General features: G+C 45.8%; 1 protein-coding gene across 1 annotated transcript in view; it reads right to left on the minus strand.

Moving 5' to 3' along the window:
• Positions 1 to 12386: 12386 nt before the first annotated feature.
• The window catches only part of LOC135904608 (uncharacterized), a 44714-nt gene continuing 37605 nt past the window's right edge, over positions 12387 to 19495 (minus strand). Inside the window, exons 3-5 of the mRNA XM_065435461.2 lie at positions 18972 to 19298; positions 13286 to 13395; positions 12387 to 12796 (exon numbers count right to left, since the gene is read on the minus strand). Of these exons, the coding sequence (XP_065291533.1) occupies positions 13310 to 13395; positions 18972 to 19298 (413 nt within the window). The 3' untranslated portion in view covers positions 12387 to 12796; positions 13286 to 13309. The remainder of the gene's footprint in view (positions 12797 to 13285; positions 13396 to 18971; positions 19299 to 19495) is intronic.

Raw genomic sequence — 19495 nt, forward strand, 5'->3', positions numbered from 1 at the left:
ATTCACGACAGATGTGCTAGCGTAGTTGCGACATGACCCTCTTTTTTTTATTAGTGTTTTGCCGCAGTGGCCACAAGAGAAAGGGAGAGGCCGTCACCTTTGGGATAGCTTCCTGATTTATGGCCGGAAATATATAGCCTCGCGGTCTCTTCGGACGACCACGAGACGGGTCGGAAGGCACGTCGGTGGGCTCCTGTCTTTTGTCTCGTTCTATAGCTACAGCTTGTTGTTGATATTGTTGTTATTCGCAAGTATTTCTTCTGTTTGCTTTTCTCTACCCATGCAAGGTTACCGCTAGGATAACGCCACAGTGTCAGTCTTAATACAAGATCATATCTGATATTTTTATTTGCTGTAACGTCATAAAGTGGTAGTACTTCAAACTTTTCCATTCTGGCTTTGTGATATTGTTAGAATTCGCAAATCTCTGTCAGGTAATTATTGTTTTGGTTTGAGTTCATACTGTGAGCTACATACAGGGTGTTTAAGCTTACTTTAGCCATAGTTTAAAAATATGCCGATGCACTATAAGACGACGCGACCAAATGCATGTGGCTCACCTTTGTACGTGTTGCGTCACACTATATTTTGTATTTTGCTCAATTAGATAGTTAGTCAAGACTAATTATTCAACCTTTGAAACAGCAAAGTTAGGCAGAAAACCACAATTAGAAAGTTGCAGAGCGCTTTGCAAAACTTCCGCTTAGGCAGTTCGTAACTTTCTATCCATTAAGTATTGGTGTTTTCTAACTTACCCAGGATGCCCGCAAAATACCAGAAGTTACCACGTGTCATACTCGCTTGTTCACCGTGATTGCAGCGCTCCCAAACTGTCTGCGTACATACGAACATGGCATCTAGATATGCGTGCTGCGGCTTGAAAGAGGACAGGGAAGTGACGAAGGCGTTGGCTGTGTGATTTGCGCCAGCAACGTGCTTTCCTGTGATTGCGAGAAGTGATGGCGAGAAGCAGACCCAGTGGCAGCATTCCCGGCTAAATGCTATGTTCCTTTGTGCGTGGAACGCTTGGAAGCAGTGCAATCACGACGCGCAAGCGGGCATGTCACGGGGTGTTTTTCTTTTAAACGAGAAGAAAGGGGGTTAACAGAGAGGTCCTATTCTTTATAAGCATATCGTAAGAAGCTAATAAACATTGACCCCAAGGACAACATAGGGGAAATGACTGGTGCTTACTAATGCACTAAAGACATCATAAATTAATGGAAATGAAAGCGGACGAAAAAACAACTTGCCACAGGTGGGAACGTTAGGTTTCGGCGTCTCCACGTCCGCAAATCTTGTAGCAGTGGCGTTCTGGAAGGCGTTTTACAAACGTTCCTGCTTGAAGTGAGCATAAAATGTGCTACATGTCACCGTATTGACTGTTTTTCACATTTGCCATTTTTCTTCTTGTGGTATTATGATTATGACTGTTTGGTCACTGCCCTACGTGGCAAGCTGTCGATGCCACGTAGGTGTCGTTCTGCATCGTTCTACGTAAAGTCAGGTGTAGTGTTTTCTTGCCTATGAACATAGATGTCTGAATGGGTGCTGCCATGATTTAGAAGCTGCGTGCGGCAATCGTACGTGTACAGTATCAGTCAGCGCATTGTTAATGGGCGCCTTCGTGCACACCCTTGGTGCAGAGTGCCTTCGTTAGTATGGGAATTGGCTGAGCAAAAGGCAACATGCCTGCGGTCGTGGTGGTGCCGTCGTGGTCCCGCCATCACCGTCAACGACTCTTCGTCATCCCATTGCCATACCTTCGTCATATACCCGCCGTAGTTGCTTAGTCGCGATAGCATTGCGCTGTCAAGGACCGAGCATGTGTTGGTGGGCTAGTTGGTTAAGCATGATTACAAAGACGGCGCCGAATAAAACAACACACGAAGACAGCACGTAGGCGCCTACGTGCTGTCTCGTATCCCCCTTCTTCGTGTGTTCTTTTATTCGGCGCCGTCTTTGTAATCTGTCAAGGACGTTGTCGAGGAATCAAATCCAGGCCACGGAGGCCAAATTTCGATGGGGATGAGCTGCAAAAATTGGCAGTGGCTTAGCTCAGCTATGCCAGCATATACGTAGCGTAAAGATACGGTTACGTTTGGTTATTTTCCAGTCTTTTGCGCTGACTGGCAGCGGCTCGACCCTTCTTAACCTCCATGTGGAGCGCGCTGCATCAACCGTCTCTCCCGCGCAATTATACGCTCGGTGCGCCCTCCTCGCGCATGCGCAGTGCCGCGCGGCGCCGCAATCGTAAAAGCACGTTGTCCGACATTATCGGCGCGCGGGCGAGTGTGTTAGCCGCTGTGGGCGTAGGAGCGCGTTGGCCTGATTGGCCGCGTCTGGTTTCGTTGGCGGCTCCAGTGCGTCGAACCATGGATCGAACTATAGGCACTATTGTTCTCGCCAACGTGACGTAACGTGTGCGCGCGTTCACGCTACTTCAGACTATATTTAGGCCTTAAATGCAGCAGCGGACGCACACGGCATCAGCGCGTCAGCTGAGACTGCGGCATTACACCTCCGGATTGCGCCGCAGTCGGCGGCGGCGAGGGCGACGCATGCGCAGTATGGCAGGCGCACACGCACGCGAAGCTCGGCTCCAACCCACGTAGTGTATCTTTACGCAACAAAACGCCTGTGGGCTGCGCGTTGGATGTACGTTAAACAAGCCCAGGCTGTCTATATTTATCCGGACTCCCCCAGTACGGCGTGCCTCATAATCAGATTGTGGTTCTGGATCGTAAAATCCTATAATTTCTCTTTTTCGTCGTCGTAGCGCCTTTGGCTGCACCAATCTATACTTCGAAAGCCGGCGGGTGCTCGAGCATCCAAGAGGAGCGTAGTTGTTTAAACGAGTACACTACAAAGCATCCTTTACACTGAAATGGCGTGGAAAAAGGGATACCTTTAAACCCCTAAGCGTTTGTCGGAGTCGAGATCGTGAGGGAAAACGCCTAGCCCACACCACGGCTAAGGCTTTAGCATCCGCGTTACGCACTCATAACCGTCCCGTTTTTTGTTTTTTTTTCTGTGCCTTTCACCGCACTACAACGTCTTTAAAACGAATAGCTTTCATTGCATCTTGCGTCCGTTTTTGTAGTGGCCGGTGGTCAGTGGGGGTTGGACTTTCACAGCCAATAAACGCGCACTCTGCAAGGGCGCGTGCTTCTACGCAACCGAGTTGCTGGGTGCGTAAGCCGCCGAACGCCAGTTTCAGCTATTTGAGATAAACCTGCGGCCGCGCGAGATCTACGGCGCACGTGAAGAATATTTTTACATTGAGGATCCCAAAGACATGCATGGGTGGAGCACTCGAGAAGGTCAGGTCTCTCTCCTCTGGCAGAGGGATACGGCAGTGGGAAAGGAGGATGACAGCCTACTTTCGATCCGGCCCTCCCGCCATTGGAGACTAAGCACATACAAAGAATCAGCTTGCACGTATAGCCACTTACACTACCCTTACGCGTGCTCTGGTAAATGACTATATTCTTTACTGAATTGTGCTGTGAAATATAGAAAACAACCAATATCTAAATATTTTCACTGCAGGAAATATGAGCCCCCCCCCCCCCTTCACCCCCTTCAAGTGCACCATTCCTTTAATAATGCTACTAGCTTGCGATAAGCGATCGGCTTATTTCCTTAGACTGACGATCATCGTCGATGCTTACTACACTCTTTTGTTTTTGTTAACCTTTACTATCTCGCCGAAACATGTACCCCATATAGCAACCAGTCGCTTTACATCACACAGGCACATCTAGTTGCAGTACGCTCTAGGATTACGACGTTCGCCAGGGTGATCAGCCCATTTCCCTTCGAGGCGGCAGCGATGACAGCGGAAGGGCCATTTGGCGAGCGATGAGGAGAAGGAGAGAGTGACGAGGCTGCTTTCGGAGGCTCGGCGGGTCACAGCCTATGCCTATGCGCCTCGGGGATGGCCCGTATCGACCCCGTCGAAAGGCAAGAAACAATGGCGCGTGGCCATAAATGACTTACTCCGGGTCGTTACACGATATTTGGAGGAACGGGGGGCCATATAGGAAAGCTCGTCTCGCGCGTCATATTAACGCAGTTATGTGAACACGTAACAGACGTGCTGATGGAATCAAGGGATAAAAAAAATCCGCTGTGAATCGAAAATTTATCTCGGATGCGCCGTTTTGTTTAGGCGCATCAGCTGCTAGCACTTTTATATCTCGGGCAATGGCACCTGCGCAGTGCAAGTTAATGTTCCTTTTGTGGCATTGACCCCTAGGCGTGCAGGAGAAAACGGCTGCTTACATGATAAAGTAAAAAAAGAAGTATATAACATATTGTTTGCTAACTGAAAGGAGCAATCACTCCTCTGATTTTAAAGTGCCACTATCACTCGATATAAACGCGCGTCGAGATATTTCTTCAGGCGCGTTTTCTATTTGCGCTGCTGCAACCGTTTACCGAGGCTGTGGCTTTTCATAAACATGTGTTCATGCATTTCCTGTGGGGCAGTAGCTAGGGCTACACTGAGCATTAGCGTTCTTCATCTATCGGCCCCTGTTGGGAATGGTTGCCTTGGGTTTTGTATCAAACTCGCAAGTTCTCTCCCAAGGGCTTCTGTGCGCTTGTTCTCCTTTTGTCGGCTGTGGGTAGGAGTAGCATTCACCAACTCCTACAGCTATCGTAATGGAACGGCACACTCACCAATGTGCGCTATGGGCAAGTGTAAATAGACCATCAGTCATCTTCTGTGCCACTGTTCTTGCTTTGATAACCAACGTAAGACTCTCCAGTGTGCCTTGAATGGACTGGCTGACAGGCCATTTACAGAAGCAAAGATCTTGGGAGGCGGGCCCAACAGTTCATTAGCCCAGAAAGCAGTTCGATCGCTTCTTCACTACCTGAAGGCAACAGACTTGAGTGCTAGATTATACGCATCCTACACCTAACTTAGTGCATGTGAAAGTGCGGTATAGACTCATGCTTTATTTCTCTCTCTCTTTCACTTCCCATTCCCCTCCCCACGTGTACGGTAGCAAATTGGACTCAATCTCGCTAACGTCCTTGCCTTTCCTTCTTTCCTTCTCTATCTCTCTCTCGTTACCCTTTCCCACTTCCCCAGTACAGGGCAGCCTACCGGACCCAGCCTGGTTAAGCTCTCTATCTTTCCCTAATGACTCAGCTTTGTGTCTCTCTATGTCTCTCTCTCTTGGTGAAATGTAGAATATACTCGATGCAATAAAATGTGACCTAACTTCTAGCATGCTTATTTTACATCATCGTCTGGTGCTTCATTTTTCTCAAAATTTCATTATCAGCAGCTGATTTCTAGATTGCCTTAAAAAAAGTTGCTATCTCGATTTAAGGAGAAAATTCAGAGGCAGTGTCGTAAATGCACTTTGACGTGCGGAACAAATCCTTTAAATCAAATTATGGGGTTTTACGTGCCAAAACCACTTTCTGATTATGAGGCACGCCGTAGTGGAGGACTCCGGAAATTTTGACCACCTGGAGTTCTTTAATGTGCACCTAAATCTAAGTACATGGGTGTTTTCGCATTTCGCCCCCATCGAAATGCGGCCACCGTGACCTGGATTCGATCCCACGACCTCGTGCTCAGCAGCCTAGCACCATAGCCACTGAGCAACCATGGCGGGTGGAACGAATCCTTTAGAAACCGTTAAGACGCAATTCAATTTTGCTGTAGGCGGAAGGGGAGGGGTAGTGTCCCCTGATTATTTCAGCATAACCACAATATTATTAGGTCTTTTTCTCATAAACCTTCAAGTTAGATTGTTGCTGAGGAGCTCCACATTTTGCTGAACTCATTTCATCATGCCTTCAAAATTGTTTTCTTGGCTCAGCGTGAACGCGTTTTCAAGAATATTTCCTCACCTTCTAAAGAAGATGATGACGACGTACAAGAAAAGTGTACGGTAAACATGTTTTTATTATTTGGTTGAACGGTATATTTTCATCTCAGAAAAAAAATTGTATGCGAGTGGTCATGCGTGCTACTTTCCCGCTCTCCCGAAGTGACAAACGTGTGTAATGCATAGATTACAATGTATTCTGCGGAAACAGATTCGCAAGAGGAAGACTGTAGAGGCATCTTGCATAAGTGTGAATTCATTGAGTGTCCCTTCTCCTGTTCTTTCTATTTTTGTTCCTTCATCCTCCTCAAATGGGTATGGGAAATAGAACAGAACTGCTTACACTGTATTACAGACACCAGATGTCATGGAAGAGAAAAAATGACCCTTTGTCACGGAAGGTTCGTGTCCGTGCCTCTGAAACGAAACAACCATGCATGAGAGAGAAGTCCGAGCGTTGCGACAAAGCGCAATAAAGAGAAGTGACAATGTGTACAGGATTTACTTACGATTCCATGTGATGCACATCCTGTGTTACATGGGTATTTAGCCAAAGCGGGAACTTAACTGTCAGGTGCACTCTTCATAATGAAAGTAACTAAGCGGGGGGGATACCTTGTCTTGATGATACGATACTAACACGTGTACTTATTCTTTTCCCGAGGACTGTATTTCACCCGCTAACAACTTAATGTTATCGCTCAGCGCAAGAGGCGCCTGTATTATTTGCAACTTAATCGAAAGTTATCATTGATTCGATCTTTTGTGTATCTGTTGTGTTTTGTACCTGTTGTGACCTAACATCGTGTAAGCTGATTATGTTCGCGACGTGAATTGCGTATCATTCTCCTTTTCTGGAATGCACGCGGGTTTAGCGATTATGCTAGAAGATTCCACGAGGTATGTAGAAAAGCCGATGCACTTGACCCGCAGATCACATTTTCGACGATCACCAACTTTACTCGCCCCTGTTATGGTGCCCGCGTGTTACCTTCTTTTCCGGGTGGAAGTTTGGAGTTTATTTCACCGCAGTATTTTAATGTTTACATATTCATACATGAGGCAAAGATTAAATGCGTGGTTTGGAATGCGGGAAAAAAGCTGTGATATAAACGCAGCTTGACTGGCCCCACATCCCAGCAATAAAGGCAGAAAAGTGACAGCATTCATAGTCATGAAATCTAGTAAATAGGCACATAAATAGATAGAGAAATTGGCATAATAAGGAGTATAATTATACAAAAAGGAAAACGCAGAAAGATTTTCACTCCTCGAGAAGAAAAAAAAAATTTAAAATAGTAAAAAGAAATGCTGCATTTTATGCCGCATTTTTGCACCAAGAAAACACAATAAGAAATACATCATGTCAGCAAAAAAAGATCCTGTCGCGAAAGAAGGCGCAATCGCTCTAATGAAAAATTCCATTTGTTTATTATGCAGCGGAGTGAATGTTTCAGAATTTGGAGACCATACTTTGTTCGGCATCGAGGAAGCTTCCAATAATCGCTCTGTCTAGTATGTCTAGACTAGGTGCCGCACTCTAAGCATGCTATGGAGGTAAGATTATTATTTCCTTTGTTAAATTCAGTTTTCGAAGACACTAATAAACAATATTCATACATGTTATCAGATCTTAACGCCTTGAATTATTGAATAAAGACGAGGTATGTGCATTATATTCGGCATTTGCTATACAACATAATGCATTTTTTGAAGCGCGAGCAATGTTTGCTTAGATTGCACGGTGCCAGTGCGCCTTACCAAAAGACCATATATCATAGCTGTGAACAAAAAAGCGCATTATAGACAGTTAACCACTGAGTGGTCGGTAGAAATGATTGACATCTACTAAGCATGCCTAGTGCCATACTTAGCTTTTTTCTTAGCATTTCACTGTGGGAATTCCATAATATATGCTCGTGAAAAATTATTCCCAATGCTTGAGCTGTCGAAGAAAACCCTATCGCGGAATAGTTCAGGTATTGCTTTGAAGCAGCTGTGTACGTTGTTCCCTTCGATCGCAACAAAACGGCTTTGATTTTTAAGCAGTTGACTTGTAGGGAGTGTACGGTCGACCATGCGTACAAGTCACCTAGTGCTGCGTTTGCTACTGAAATAAGGTCATTTACGCCCACACCTGTGAAAAACAAGAAAGTTGTCATACGCACATATGACATAATGAATTGTCTGGTTTATGTTAATAATGTCGTTAACATTAGCCACGGAGCAAGAAATATTTAAGAGTGGAAACTCCGCTGTTTGCGGCGAGCAGAAAAGGTCACAAGCCCGCGGAGCTGTTATCGTGCTGGCGGCGCCTGGCGGCCTGGAAAGAAATTACCGCCGTTGAGAGCGCGCCGGAGTTGGCCGAAGCCGCCTGCCCGGGTGCTGCATTTTTTTTTTCGCTGCGGCTTCTACGATGCGCAGCAAGGCGCCGCCACTGTATATGGCCCCGTCGGCGCATACAACAATTGTGAATTTATCTGGTCGCCCGCGCTCACTCGCGCTGACGGGAGTTTCACCTCCTAAATGACTTACTCCGTGACATTAACCAAATAAAGAGTAACGTACCTTACTCTTTATCTGTGTCCTTAGCGTCACTGCAAAGTGATAATACGGATATTGTTTTCATGTAGCTCACAGGTTTATGCAAATACTATCACTTTAAGTAATAACATCGTTTTGTGCGCTACTGTCGACAAGGAAAATAATGCAGCCGGCACAGGCGGCCACAAATTCCTGAACGCGGATAATTAAGAATGAGAACCAGCGCAGGTTATCGGAAAAGCAGGCGTTCTTAGGACACATTAGTAATTAATTTCTTTTCTTGACTTTCAGGTGCATTGACAAATTTGGAGCTACAGTTTTACATTTCATATCACTAATAAGGTAGTTGACTCAGAGGCAGCAAGCCTGAGACTAACTTCAAATTCACCACGCCACCTTTAAAAGTTTTCATTCAGAACATGGAGAACACATAGAAATTGTTCATGTTCATGAATAAATTTATGAATACGAAAAGCCATATAATGTGACGAAATCCAGCACGATACGTTATGACTGATATATTTCTTATCGCGTGCAACAAGGTACGGTTTATCATGCGTGATCACTAACTGTGCACCTTGTCATGCTTGTGCTAATTGCGCAGCTTACTATAAAAGTAAAACTCTTGCTTGGGCTAGTTGGTTCATGCTTGAAGTAGGTAAAGGCAAGGCGCAGAAGACCAGGACTCAGGAAGAAGAACACAAACGACAAGACTATAAAAGACGTGTGCCTATTTACCGTAGGTACAAGAAACCCATTGTGCTCCTTGAAGGTGACTGTCAGTGAACATTCCTCTGCTGGTGTATTCCTACTTGCTGCCTCCTTACTTTTCTGCCATTCTTGTCATCTATCTATCCTCCTTTACCCTTCCACAAGTGTAGGGTAGCAAAATTGACATGGCCTTGCTTAACATCGCTGCCTTTCCTTCCTTTTCGTTTTTCTCTATTTTTCTCTCACTATTATTATTTTTTAAGGCTAATTCCAAGATATAAATGCTGAACACAAGGACCCCGCGAAATACTAGGCAAACACATTTTGCTTTGATTACCATACCCGCCGTGGTTGCTCAGTGGCTATGGTGTTAGGCTGCTGAGCACGAGGTCGCGGGATCGAATCCCGGCCATGGCGGCCGCATTTCGATGGGGGCGAAATGCGAAAACACTCGTGTACTTAGATTTAGGTGCACGTTAAAGAACCCCAGGTGGTCAAAATTTCCGGAGTCCCCCACTACGGCGTGCCTCATAATCAGAAATTGGTTTTGGCACGTAAAACCCCATATATTATTATTATTATTGATTACCATGCCACTGTCCAGCGTCACTTGTTTGGAGTTGGATAAATGGATGTTAGGTATTCTGCAAAATACTGGGAACCGTACATAGTTGCTTAAAGTCCACTATGTCTTCGCCATCAACCTCGTAAGATGAAACGTCAACTTCACCGTCGCCTGTCCATCCCGTCTTCTCACGAATGTTGCTCCGCCACGCATAGTCGGTGGCACCAAACGGACATTACGAGCTAAAGTACATTCACTTACCTATATTCGTTCGCATTGACCTATCTTTTTCTCTCATTCATCTGCTTCCGGTCGCCTTCAGTAGTGTTCTTTGCAGGAACGTCACACTGCTCGTAACTTGCATGATTGCTGCTGTCTGTCTCTACCGAAACAACGTAGCGCGCAACACCTTGGCCATATTATAACTCTATTCATTCGTGTTGGTGTTTTTGTCTAATTTTCGTTTCATTTTTGCCGAAAGGACGCGCTTTAACTCGATACGATGGTGACAAATTCGTAACAGAATCCCTTTCAACTATGGAACAAGGCTATCATCTGTATTGCTTATACTTAGTGTGTGATGTGATGCGTTGTTCCCTTTTTCCCTCTTTATCCCCGAGCGTGTGGGCATGGTTACCGAATCAGCAGAGAATTGCTAGCCTGCGTTCTGTTGGTCTCTGTGTGAAGGAGGGGTGCTAAAAACTCTTACTTTAATAATAATAATAATAATAATAATAATAATAATAATAATAATAATAATAATAATAATAATAATAATAATAATAATAATGATGATGATGATGATGATGATGATGATGAACTGCTTCATGTGCCAAGGAACAACTTGATGGTCTTGGAACTAGCGCAATTGAGAAAAAGAGGCATAATACTCACACAGATATATTCCGAATTTTCCGTAGTCGGGCTGTCTTCGGTCGGTAAGAAAAAAAAAATTGCTTTCAATCAAAAAGTCTCGAATCTATTTATACAGCTGATAACACACTCCCACAGTCTCAAGTGAGTCTAGTATAGCATCATGGTCGACTTTGTCGTATGCTCCTTTGACACCGAGAAAGAGCGTCAGTGATAGTCACTCGAGGATTTTTTTTCGTGAGCCCAGGTAAAGTGATTAATAGCGTAGCGGACCAATGAAAGAGCTCGACGGAAGCCCACCATAGCATCCGGATAGACGCAGAAGCACTTGAGGTACCATTCCAGTCGAGCAAGAATTTTTATTAAGGCGGAAGCCCTTGATGGCTCGTTGTACAGGTCGTCTGCCGTTAGCAGAAACTGTCACAGCTTTCCGGCCTCCTAATTGGTCTCCTCTGTGTCGTGACGTCACTGTCGCTAAGCACAGGTGTGCGCCTCCTGATTGGCTTGCATGCGTAAAGTGGCTGTCGTCAAGTGCGGGTGTCGGGGTGGTTCGGCGCCACGCGGAATGATTCATCACATCGGTACGCTTGGCGGCCGCATGCTCGACGGTGCGCCGTGACGTCACTGTGGTCAGGCGCTTGATGTGGCCTCCCGATTGGGCGCTGTGTGGCCTGACGTCACTGTCGCGAGGTGCACGTGTCGAACGTAGGCTTGAGTGTGGTGTGGCGGCGGCGGTAGTTTGCGGTATCGTGTGGGAAGGATGCCTCGTCTCGCCAAACCAGTGTCTCCCAACACGCGACGTGCGGCAGCCGCTGAACGCAAGTGGCGCTCAAGAGAGGCTGAGCGTGTACGTCGCATGCATCAGAGCGGCGAGGCGCGTCCGACACCACAGAGTCTAGGGACGCGATGGGCCAACGCAAGCGAGGCAATCCGTTTGAAGTGACTCGCTCTATCTCCGGGTAACAACAGAAATGAAGGTCGGAAGCGTCGTGACCGCCATCTTCCCGCAGCAAGCCGAGCAAGTACAAGTTAATCGAGCGAAGTGGATGATGAAAATGGCCAACTACAACCCGACACCGCCACGGAAGACGCCTCTCCTCCTGTTCCACAAAGGGCGTTGCAACAGTTCCAGGCGGCCGCAAACAACTTGAACAGGCACTTCGTCCAGAACGACGTTGCAGGCATTTAATAAACAAACAAATATTCACATAAAAGTGTACGAGTTGTGTGTCTCCGTGGTGATTCCTACGCAACAAATCGCTATTGGCTATGGTGTCAGGTTTCCGCTGTTTCACACTTTAGTCTCGACAAAGTGTCTTCCGTTTTTTTTTTCAATTACTTTGCCATCGTCGCTGAAACGCGCAGTCGGGCGACATGATCATAACTCTAACGGAAATTTCCGAGGTTTCAGACTGGGAATCAAGCGCCTCGATTACCTTTGGTACTTGAGCAGCCCGCCACATGCGTAACGTACGTCCCAGGTGGCATAGAGCTGCGTATATACGTAATGCCATCTGGCTCCCGTCACAAAGAACGCCTGCAGGTCGCCAACGCAGCGTCGACCTCCTCAAGTTTCGTGCCTCTTTCGATGTTTCAGACTTACAGTGGTGATAGTGAAATAATAGCTTCCACCAGCTATCTTTGCTAAAGAAAACAACTCTAACGGCTATAATTCAGACATGTTAATAGGACTCCCTTATTTGTGTTGTCCTCCACTGTTCTTTCTTTTACACTAACACGCCACTTGTTTGTTTCATTAAAAAAAAGACATGTTTGACTCCACCGAACGTCTTTCGCCATCATTTAGGACGAAAATAATCCAAATAGAAAGCAACTCATTCATAAATATTATATTTTTATTTTCACCTGTGCATACCTTTCTTTCTCATTTCAACAAGGCGCTATCTTATTTACACAGCTGGCATGGTTATACTCTGAGTTTATATCCTCCGAAACATTTCGTAGAAGTAAAACAGGAAAAATCAAGCAGAAATAACAGGGAATTCTTTCTGTACGTTCATTCAATGGAACCACTTCTTTCTTCAGCCATCTTCCTGCAACGTTATTGGCTGTCGTCTCACTTAGCAGTTGATGGTGCTGGCGCTGAACTTGTATAGGCTTCCAGAGAACGTTTTACTACCGCTTGGTTTTGGTGCAGTAGGAGTGTACGACGTCTCTATTATTTTAATCCAGGCTTGGAGTTTTCCCGAACGAAGTTGACTTGGTCTCGAATGCAGATCACCAGAAGCTGCAAAATGTGAATAAAAATCACATATTGTATGTTTTATAAATTTGTTTAGGCAGAAATACAGAAAACTGGCACGTTAGAAAGCTCGCACGGTAAATGAAATCACGTTCGGACGGAAGAATGCTTCCTATGAACCGTAATCGCTAGTACAACTGAATGTGGCTGTGAGTCTTGCGCCTTATACCACTCGGTGATCCTGACACTTAGTGAATGTGGCTGTGTATTATCAATGTGGCTGTGTATTATGTGGCTGTGTATTACCTTCTTGAATCCCGATATTCAATCGCATCGCACATATACACCACAAGAAGAGGACAACTCCGCACTCGCATATGATATTTATCGGTGGTTAGCGTAGGTTTGCAAGTATGTGAAGTGTCCAGAATCAAGCTTATCCGCTCGTAGGAACATCGTTATTCCTTTTCCACTATCCGTATTCACCAGTATATAAGAGTGCTTACCACAGGTTACCCACTATGACTTGCTTACCTCGTAGGCGGACCCTTGTTGACTTTATCGTGAGGCCCAGATCAGTGCAAACATAGCGAGTGCGAGACACCAACTCATCTCCCGGCAGGTTGCACTGTCCATGTAGTATTCTGCGGAATGAAAGAAATAAGATGCGTCCAGCAACACTCTGAAAGTTCAGAGACTTGTCGATGTTCCTGTTATAGAAACACTCTACTCCACAAGAAGTACATTAGCGCCTTCTATAAACAGCCTTTCGAGAAGTGCCCACTAGCCCTAAGCATGATAGAGAAAATTTATTCCAAAAATGTAACAAAAATGCATTTGTTTGCATTTCTCATAGGAACTAGCAAAGAGAGAGTGTCGTGTTGGGTTTACTGGTGACCACCTCCTTGAGGCGAAATGGCATTGTACTAATATGGCTTGGAGTTCTGAGAGAAAGAAATACAAATTTTTGCTTTTGCCAATAGAATATAGAAATTCCTGCGCAAGACTAGTCTTACGCTGGTACAGATCACAACAAATACAGGAACACTTCCGATAGTGAGAACGTTTTCGTGACAAATAGCCGGATGAAGTTTTGCATGCTATCTAAACAGCTAAAATAGGCAGTTGGCTGACGAAAAATATATTTGGGCAAATAATAACCCTTGTGAATTTGGCCTTCAGTTTGTATTAGGATCAGTTTGTGTGGATGCCAAAGAAGTGATACTGTTCGGAAGAGATTGATCAGGTGGCGGTTTCTTTCACTTGCTCAGGCGTAGTAAAACTACATCCATGCATCTTAAATGAGGAACGAAACGGAACGAAAGAGTAAAGCAAGGAAAGACCGAAAGGTTGAAGGAAGAACTATTGTTACAAATTGCGACAAAAATTATTGCTGAGTGCCAGCGTTCTCAACAAATGAGAAGGGATATCGCTTGATAAGCATTGCGCTTCTATGAACCTGACTAACACTTTTGCTTAAACAGTCCTTCTCCATGTTGATGATGGGCATAGCCAGCCTAATGAAAAATAACAAAGCAAAAAAAACTAAATACAAGGCAACAGTAGGTCGACGCAGCCCAAAATCGATACAAACTTGCATCAAAAGCTAATCCGGCTGTCGCAACAATTAGGAGATCACCAATCACTCGGGAGAATTGCTGAATTGGAGCAGACACACTCAAGCAAACGGAATCGTGGAGAGTTCGGTAGAAGGTGAAAAGAAATGATAACGGAGAAAAAGAAAATGCTGGCTTCAGTGGCACCGCTGACAGCCACTCGGTTGTGTGTCCTTTGTTTCGTGCTGGCGTCTTTTCATCCATAATTCACGAGCAGAAATTACTTCCTACATTCGCGCTTTCTTCTACGGTCAGGCACTAAAAATACGGGGTCCGAACCGACGGGTACCCACGTAAACGAGAACAGCTATACACCGGCGATCGTTTGTCGTAGGGCCCAGGGGTGCCGCTTACGGCTCACACTCTCTTCGCCTCCGTCATTATTCGTGATGCGCTGAAAAGCCATTCCGCCAGAACCCTGAAGCCGTATGGCCTCTTCAGCCTCGATGTTCTGTGTGATGCCAGTATAGCGTGGTTCGTATTTAATGGGAACCGAATTTCCACAAACTCCACTGAGCACGCTACGCTATGACCTATAAATTTGCCTCGAAAGCGGTACATATTTCAGAAGGCCGCTACGGAACTGATACAACATATAAAAGTGGCGCTCTCTTCCCAATAGATCACCTTGAGCTGTTGCTCATCTGCATACAAATGCGCATTAAACATCGCTGGTTAGGAAAAAATAAATAGCGCGACAGGAACCTTTCGATTTACTGGAGCGTCTGCGGTTTACTCAAGCATTTGCAAAGGGCGTTAAAATATTGCATATCTCGCATTTAGGTAACCCATTTTGTCTGGAACAAGGATGTAGATTTGGTAAGGTTATTTCAATGCCTTGCATCAGAACCTTACTGGTGAGATTGCCATCCTCATTAGATATCAGGACATACGTAATGCCCCCCCCCCCCCCCCCCATGCATTTCGTGTCAGGTGGAATACATCAAGAACGCGAAGTTTTAGCTCTGGGGGAAAACAATCAACGAATAATTACTGAACTGAAGGGCTGCAAAATAAGCTGTCAGTTTATAAATGAGGAAATGAAGTCGTGGATGAAAGAATCACGAAGCAGAATGAAATATAACTTGCTTTAACAATCCACATTTCTGAACGATTTGCTCACCTTTTCTTTACTGTAAGCACGGAAAAATACTAGATAAGCAACTTTATTCCATCTATTATATTGAAATAGAACAAGGCGCACACACATCGTAATCGTGGTTGTTCTTGTTGGTGGTGTTGAAAAGGATTTCTGGTTAGAAATTTTGAAAAAAATTGCACTCTAAAATAAAGTACCATTTTACCCTAAATAATAATATTGAATCCTTGACTGTTATAAGAAACCTTAAAGCTTGGAATCGTTCAGTCGTGAATGAACGAAACTTTTCGGGGCGCTCTCGCCACCAAAGTTTCCTGTACCGCACTTGTAAACAGACATTATCTGCTTACGGTTGCAATTTGCATACCTCTGGGCAATGACTTATTCATAAAACTAAAATGCCCCATTTTGCAGAAAACAGAGATGCATGTTTGCAGGGGCGTTCCACTCTAAGCGAATACCACAAAACCACTTAAACCGGTTGCACACAGTCAGAAACAAAGCCTCGCCATTGCGTCATCGGTACCACGAATCCTCACGAGCAGTACATTGTAAGACCGCCCGCTTCTGAATAACGAGCAGACTTTCATTCCAGCGAAACGATGGGCTGCGTTCTATTAGCAAGGCATGCCAGAATACAAGGGGTCGTAACGACGCCGATTAATGTTCACAATAGCGGCGCGTGGCAACGTGTTCCCATCGTTTGTTAGCGCAAGGTTGTTTTTCTAGCTCTCTTCACAAGTCTTGTTCTTGGTTTGTGCCTTTTTCTGCAGTCTAGCAGGATGATTGTGGCTTGAGCTGAGAGGGCCTAGAGAGCCCGCCATTTTCGACGCATGCGCGTAGCCGCCTACGGCTCCCTGAGGGCCCAATTGCTGAGTCTCTTAGCAATTAGTGGCGCTGAGAACAGGACGTCTCCGCCGCGAGGGCTTAAATCGCAAATCACATTGTGCGGCCCGGACTCCTCTCTTTGTGGGTGCAACGGTTTCGCTTGAAGCGAACTTTGTGTCATTTTCGTCTCACTCTCAGTTTAGCTTCCTCTTTTTTCTCCTCAATCCGTTCCTCTTCGGTGCTAGTAATGGTCTTTTCGAGTCTCAAACCCTTCCAAAATTAGAGAAGAAACAGAACACTTCCGCTTCTTTCCAAACCCCTCGTCAACCTAGTTCAGCTCTGTTTCCTGCTCATTCGCTTCATTTGTAGGTCTTCCCTTTGTTTTTATTTTCTTTTCATGCAGTGCCATGTTCTGGAAACACTGCTGAGCTCTCCCCAAGCTTCATATGCTGTTGGTGCTTCCCTTTCTTTCTGGGCCTCAAGGAATGTGCAGACACGGATTGCACCGCGCGTGACAGCGCGCATGAATCTTCGTGTTAATGGCGTTTGCCGCCGCCACTCCTACGTTCCTCTCGAAAGCCGCTAGGACGGCCGAGAGGAAGGTATGGTACGCCTCCCCCGTGTCTGTGTGCACATGGCGTACGAGGCGGCGCATAATTATACGCCTCCGGCCCTTTGTCTGTGCGTCCCTTTACACGCAAACAGAGGCCCTACGCAGTTCAGCTTCCACGTCGCGAAGGCCCCATCTGGAACTTAGGTGCTCTTGAACGTGGTAACGCCAAGACCTGAGCGTGGCGAAGTGTGTACGGCGCTGCGAGAGTGCGTTAAGCGTGCGGGTTGTAACTGATTGAGCCGGTTCAAAGGAGTTATATCGCAAAACACCCCTGCTCTTCAGCGCACCAAATCACTCCGCTCAACTCTCGGCCGTTTGCAATGCCCGACCCCACACCTCCTATTCCTTTCAAGCGCTCTTGTCTCCGGCAATCAAGCGAGCAAACCTGGTGAAAGAGAGGAGCGGTACGTGGCGTGGCACTCTTCTACGCACGCCCTTGAGGTGTTGTTTCACATTGCGTGCCTGCCCATCGGAGAAGTATTTCCAAGCTCATTGTGCAGAAGCACAATTCTGCAAGTGCTTGTTCTATTTATTATGACGTGCAAGTGCAGGAGCCATACGACTGTCGGTGCATTTGCATGTTCTTCTTGGGGCACGCAATATTTTTCTATCGTTTATGCGCTCCTGATGCGCGACCAAGGATGATGTAGCACTAAAATGGCTGAGCTTGTTATTGTAGGTTCTAGTCGTTGTAAAAGCGACTCTGATAAAATTATTGACCATGTTTTTTTTTATATTTTCAGAGATATTAAGGGGCACACAATAAACTATGGCAGTTTTACGTGGCAGAATTATGATCTGATTATGAGGCACGCCGAAATGCTAAGACCACCGTCTGCCATACAATGGGTACATGTTAGAGATACCCGCGCGGCCAAAATCAATGCGGTCACCTCTCCCCACTCCCCACCTTAGGCGTGCGTACGTAAAGAACAGATATTAAAAATGGTTGCATTATCGCGCCTGTTAGTACATGAAACTAGCCAATACGAAGAAATTTTCTCCGCAAATCAGGTTCCATCGTTATGAGTCCCTCGCTCTAGCTTTACGCAAGCATAAGAGTAAACTAATAGTATTGAGCCAGTGCCAATAGCAAGCAGCAGGTGGTAAGTAGTTTGCTACTTTAGTTTTGGTAAATCATCCATAGCCCAAGAAACCTTTTAAATGGTGGGTGCGTGGTATTTTACAGCACACAGATCGTCATACTTGTTCGTACTACGCACAACTCTTTTCGAATTCCCAAATTATATATAAGGTTCATAACATATTAGGGCAGTTGAGCACTCTCACTCAGTTATACTGAAGCTGGTGAGACGTGTTTGAAAAAAATCATAAACTGTCCTTCTAACACAAACTCATTTTTAGAGCTTACCTTTTAAGGGAGGCAAACTATGACAGGAATTGCCTGGAGCTGTATAGTGTAAGAAGCTGCACAGGGCGTCCCTTCTCGCTCACACACGTTCTTCACAAGATATAGAGTACACCCACTGTAGTGGAAAACAGTTGCTAACTGCATAAATAAGACTAGTTCTGTAATCTGGAGACATTTACCTTCTTTTTCATTTTCCATTTACATTCTGTACCATTTTTCTTATCTTGCTCCAGTCGCATTTGTGTCCACAGCCGGTTTGCTGATGAAAAAGTTCTGCAGTTATGACAAGGTTCTTCAATTATACCGATGCAAATACTTTCCTACAAACTGCAAGCATCCTCCGCGCCTACCTCATTTCGCGTCAATGTGACGCTTCTATAGTTGGTTATGTTGTCAATAGGTGGTTCGACAATAAACATATTTCACACTTTTCCCCGGCCATGTGTCCCGTATTATGAAATATGGGTCCCTACGAGGAGTTTCGCAGCTGCCATGATTGAACAGCTGTACAAATTTGAGTTGCGCCAGGCATCAGTTCCGAACAACTGTGTTGTCTTATGCGGCTAAGCCGAAATCCGGGCTGTCCCGCATAATCCGAACCCCTTGCGACTGGGGTATGAACCATCGTTTAATGGTAAACATGAATAAAATGTGTACTTAGACCACACATGAGAACAACGACTATGGCTCACCTGGATAGAACTCGATGAGTCGCTGCTTCTTGAAGTCTGTGCCCGGTATGGAGAGTAGGCACACGAACAAGTGCCGACCCGAGCGCGAGAACTGTTCGTCCGGCACTTGGCTGGAGACGCGAGTGACGTAGGATCCGTCCTGCCGGGGTGTCACCCGCTGCGTTGGGGCGAGGGCGTGGCGCCGTGGTGGGGAAGCAGAAGATCCTTCGTCTAACTGGAACAGCGACAGCGTGGGTAAAGGAAAGGCGCCGGTTGCCTCGCAGACGAAGGTGGTCGCCGATTCTTCGGCGGTTCGTGAGAAGTTGAACACGAAGTGCTTTGGACGTGCTGCAGCAGAATGTACAAAACAAAGAAAATAGGGACTATATTCGCACAGTCTGCGTTAGAAATCTACTGAAGACGCTGCTTCTTTAGCCAAGGAAAGCAGCCGACATTTGAAATTATCGGCCTGTACTCGTGCATGTGGCCAAACAGTCATGTACTGTTTTACGGGCCCCAAGCTAGAACTGTACGGTGGCTCAGCT

This window comes from Dermacentor albipictus, chromosome 4 (genome assembly GCF_038994185.2).
Source record: "Dermacentor albipictus isolate Rhodes 1998 colony chromosome 4, USDA_Dalb.pri_finalv2, whole genome shotgun sequence".
NCBI classification, from domain to species: domain Eukaryota; kingdom Metazoa; phylum Arthropoda; class Arachnida; order Ixodida; family Ixodidae; genus Dermacentor; species Dermacentor albipictus.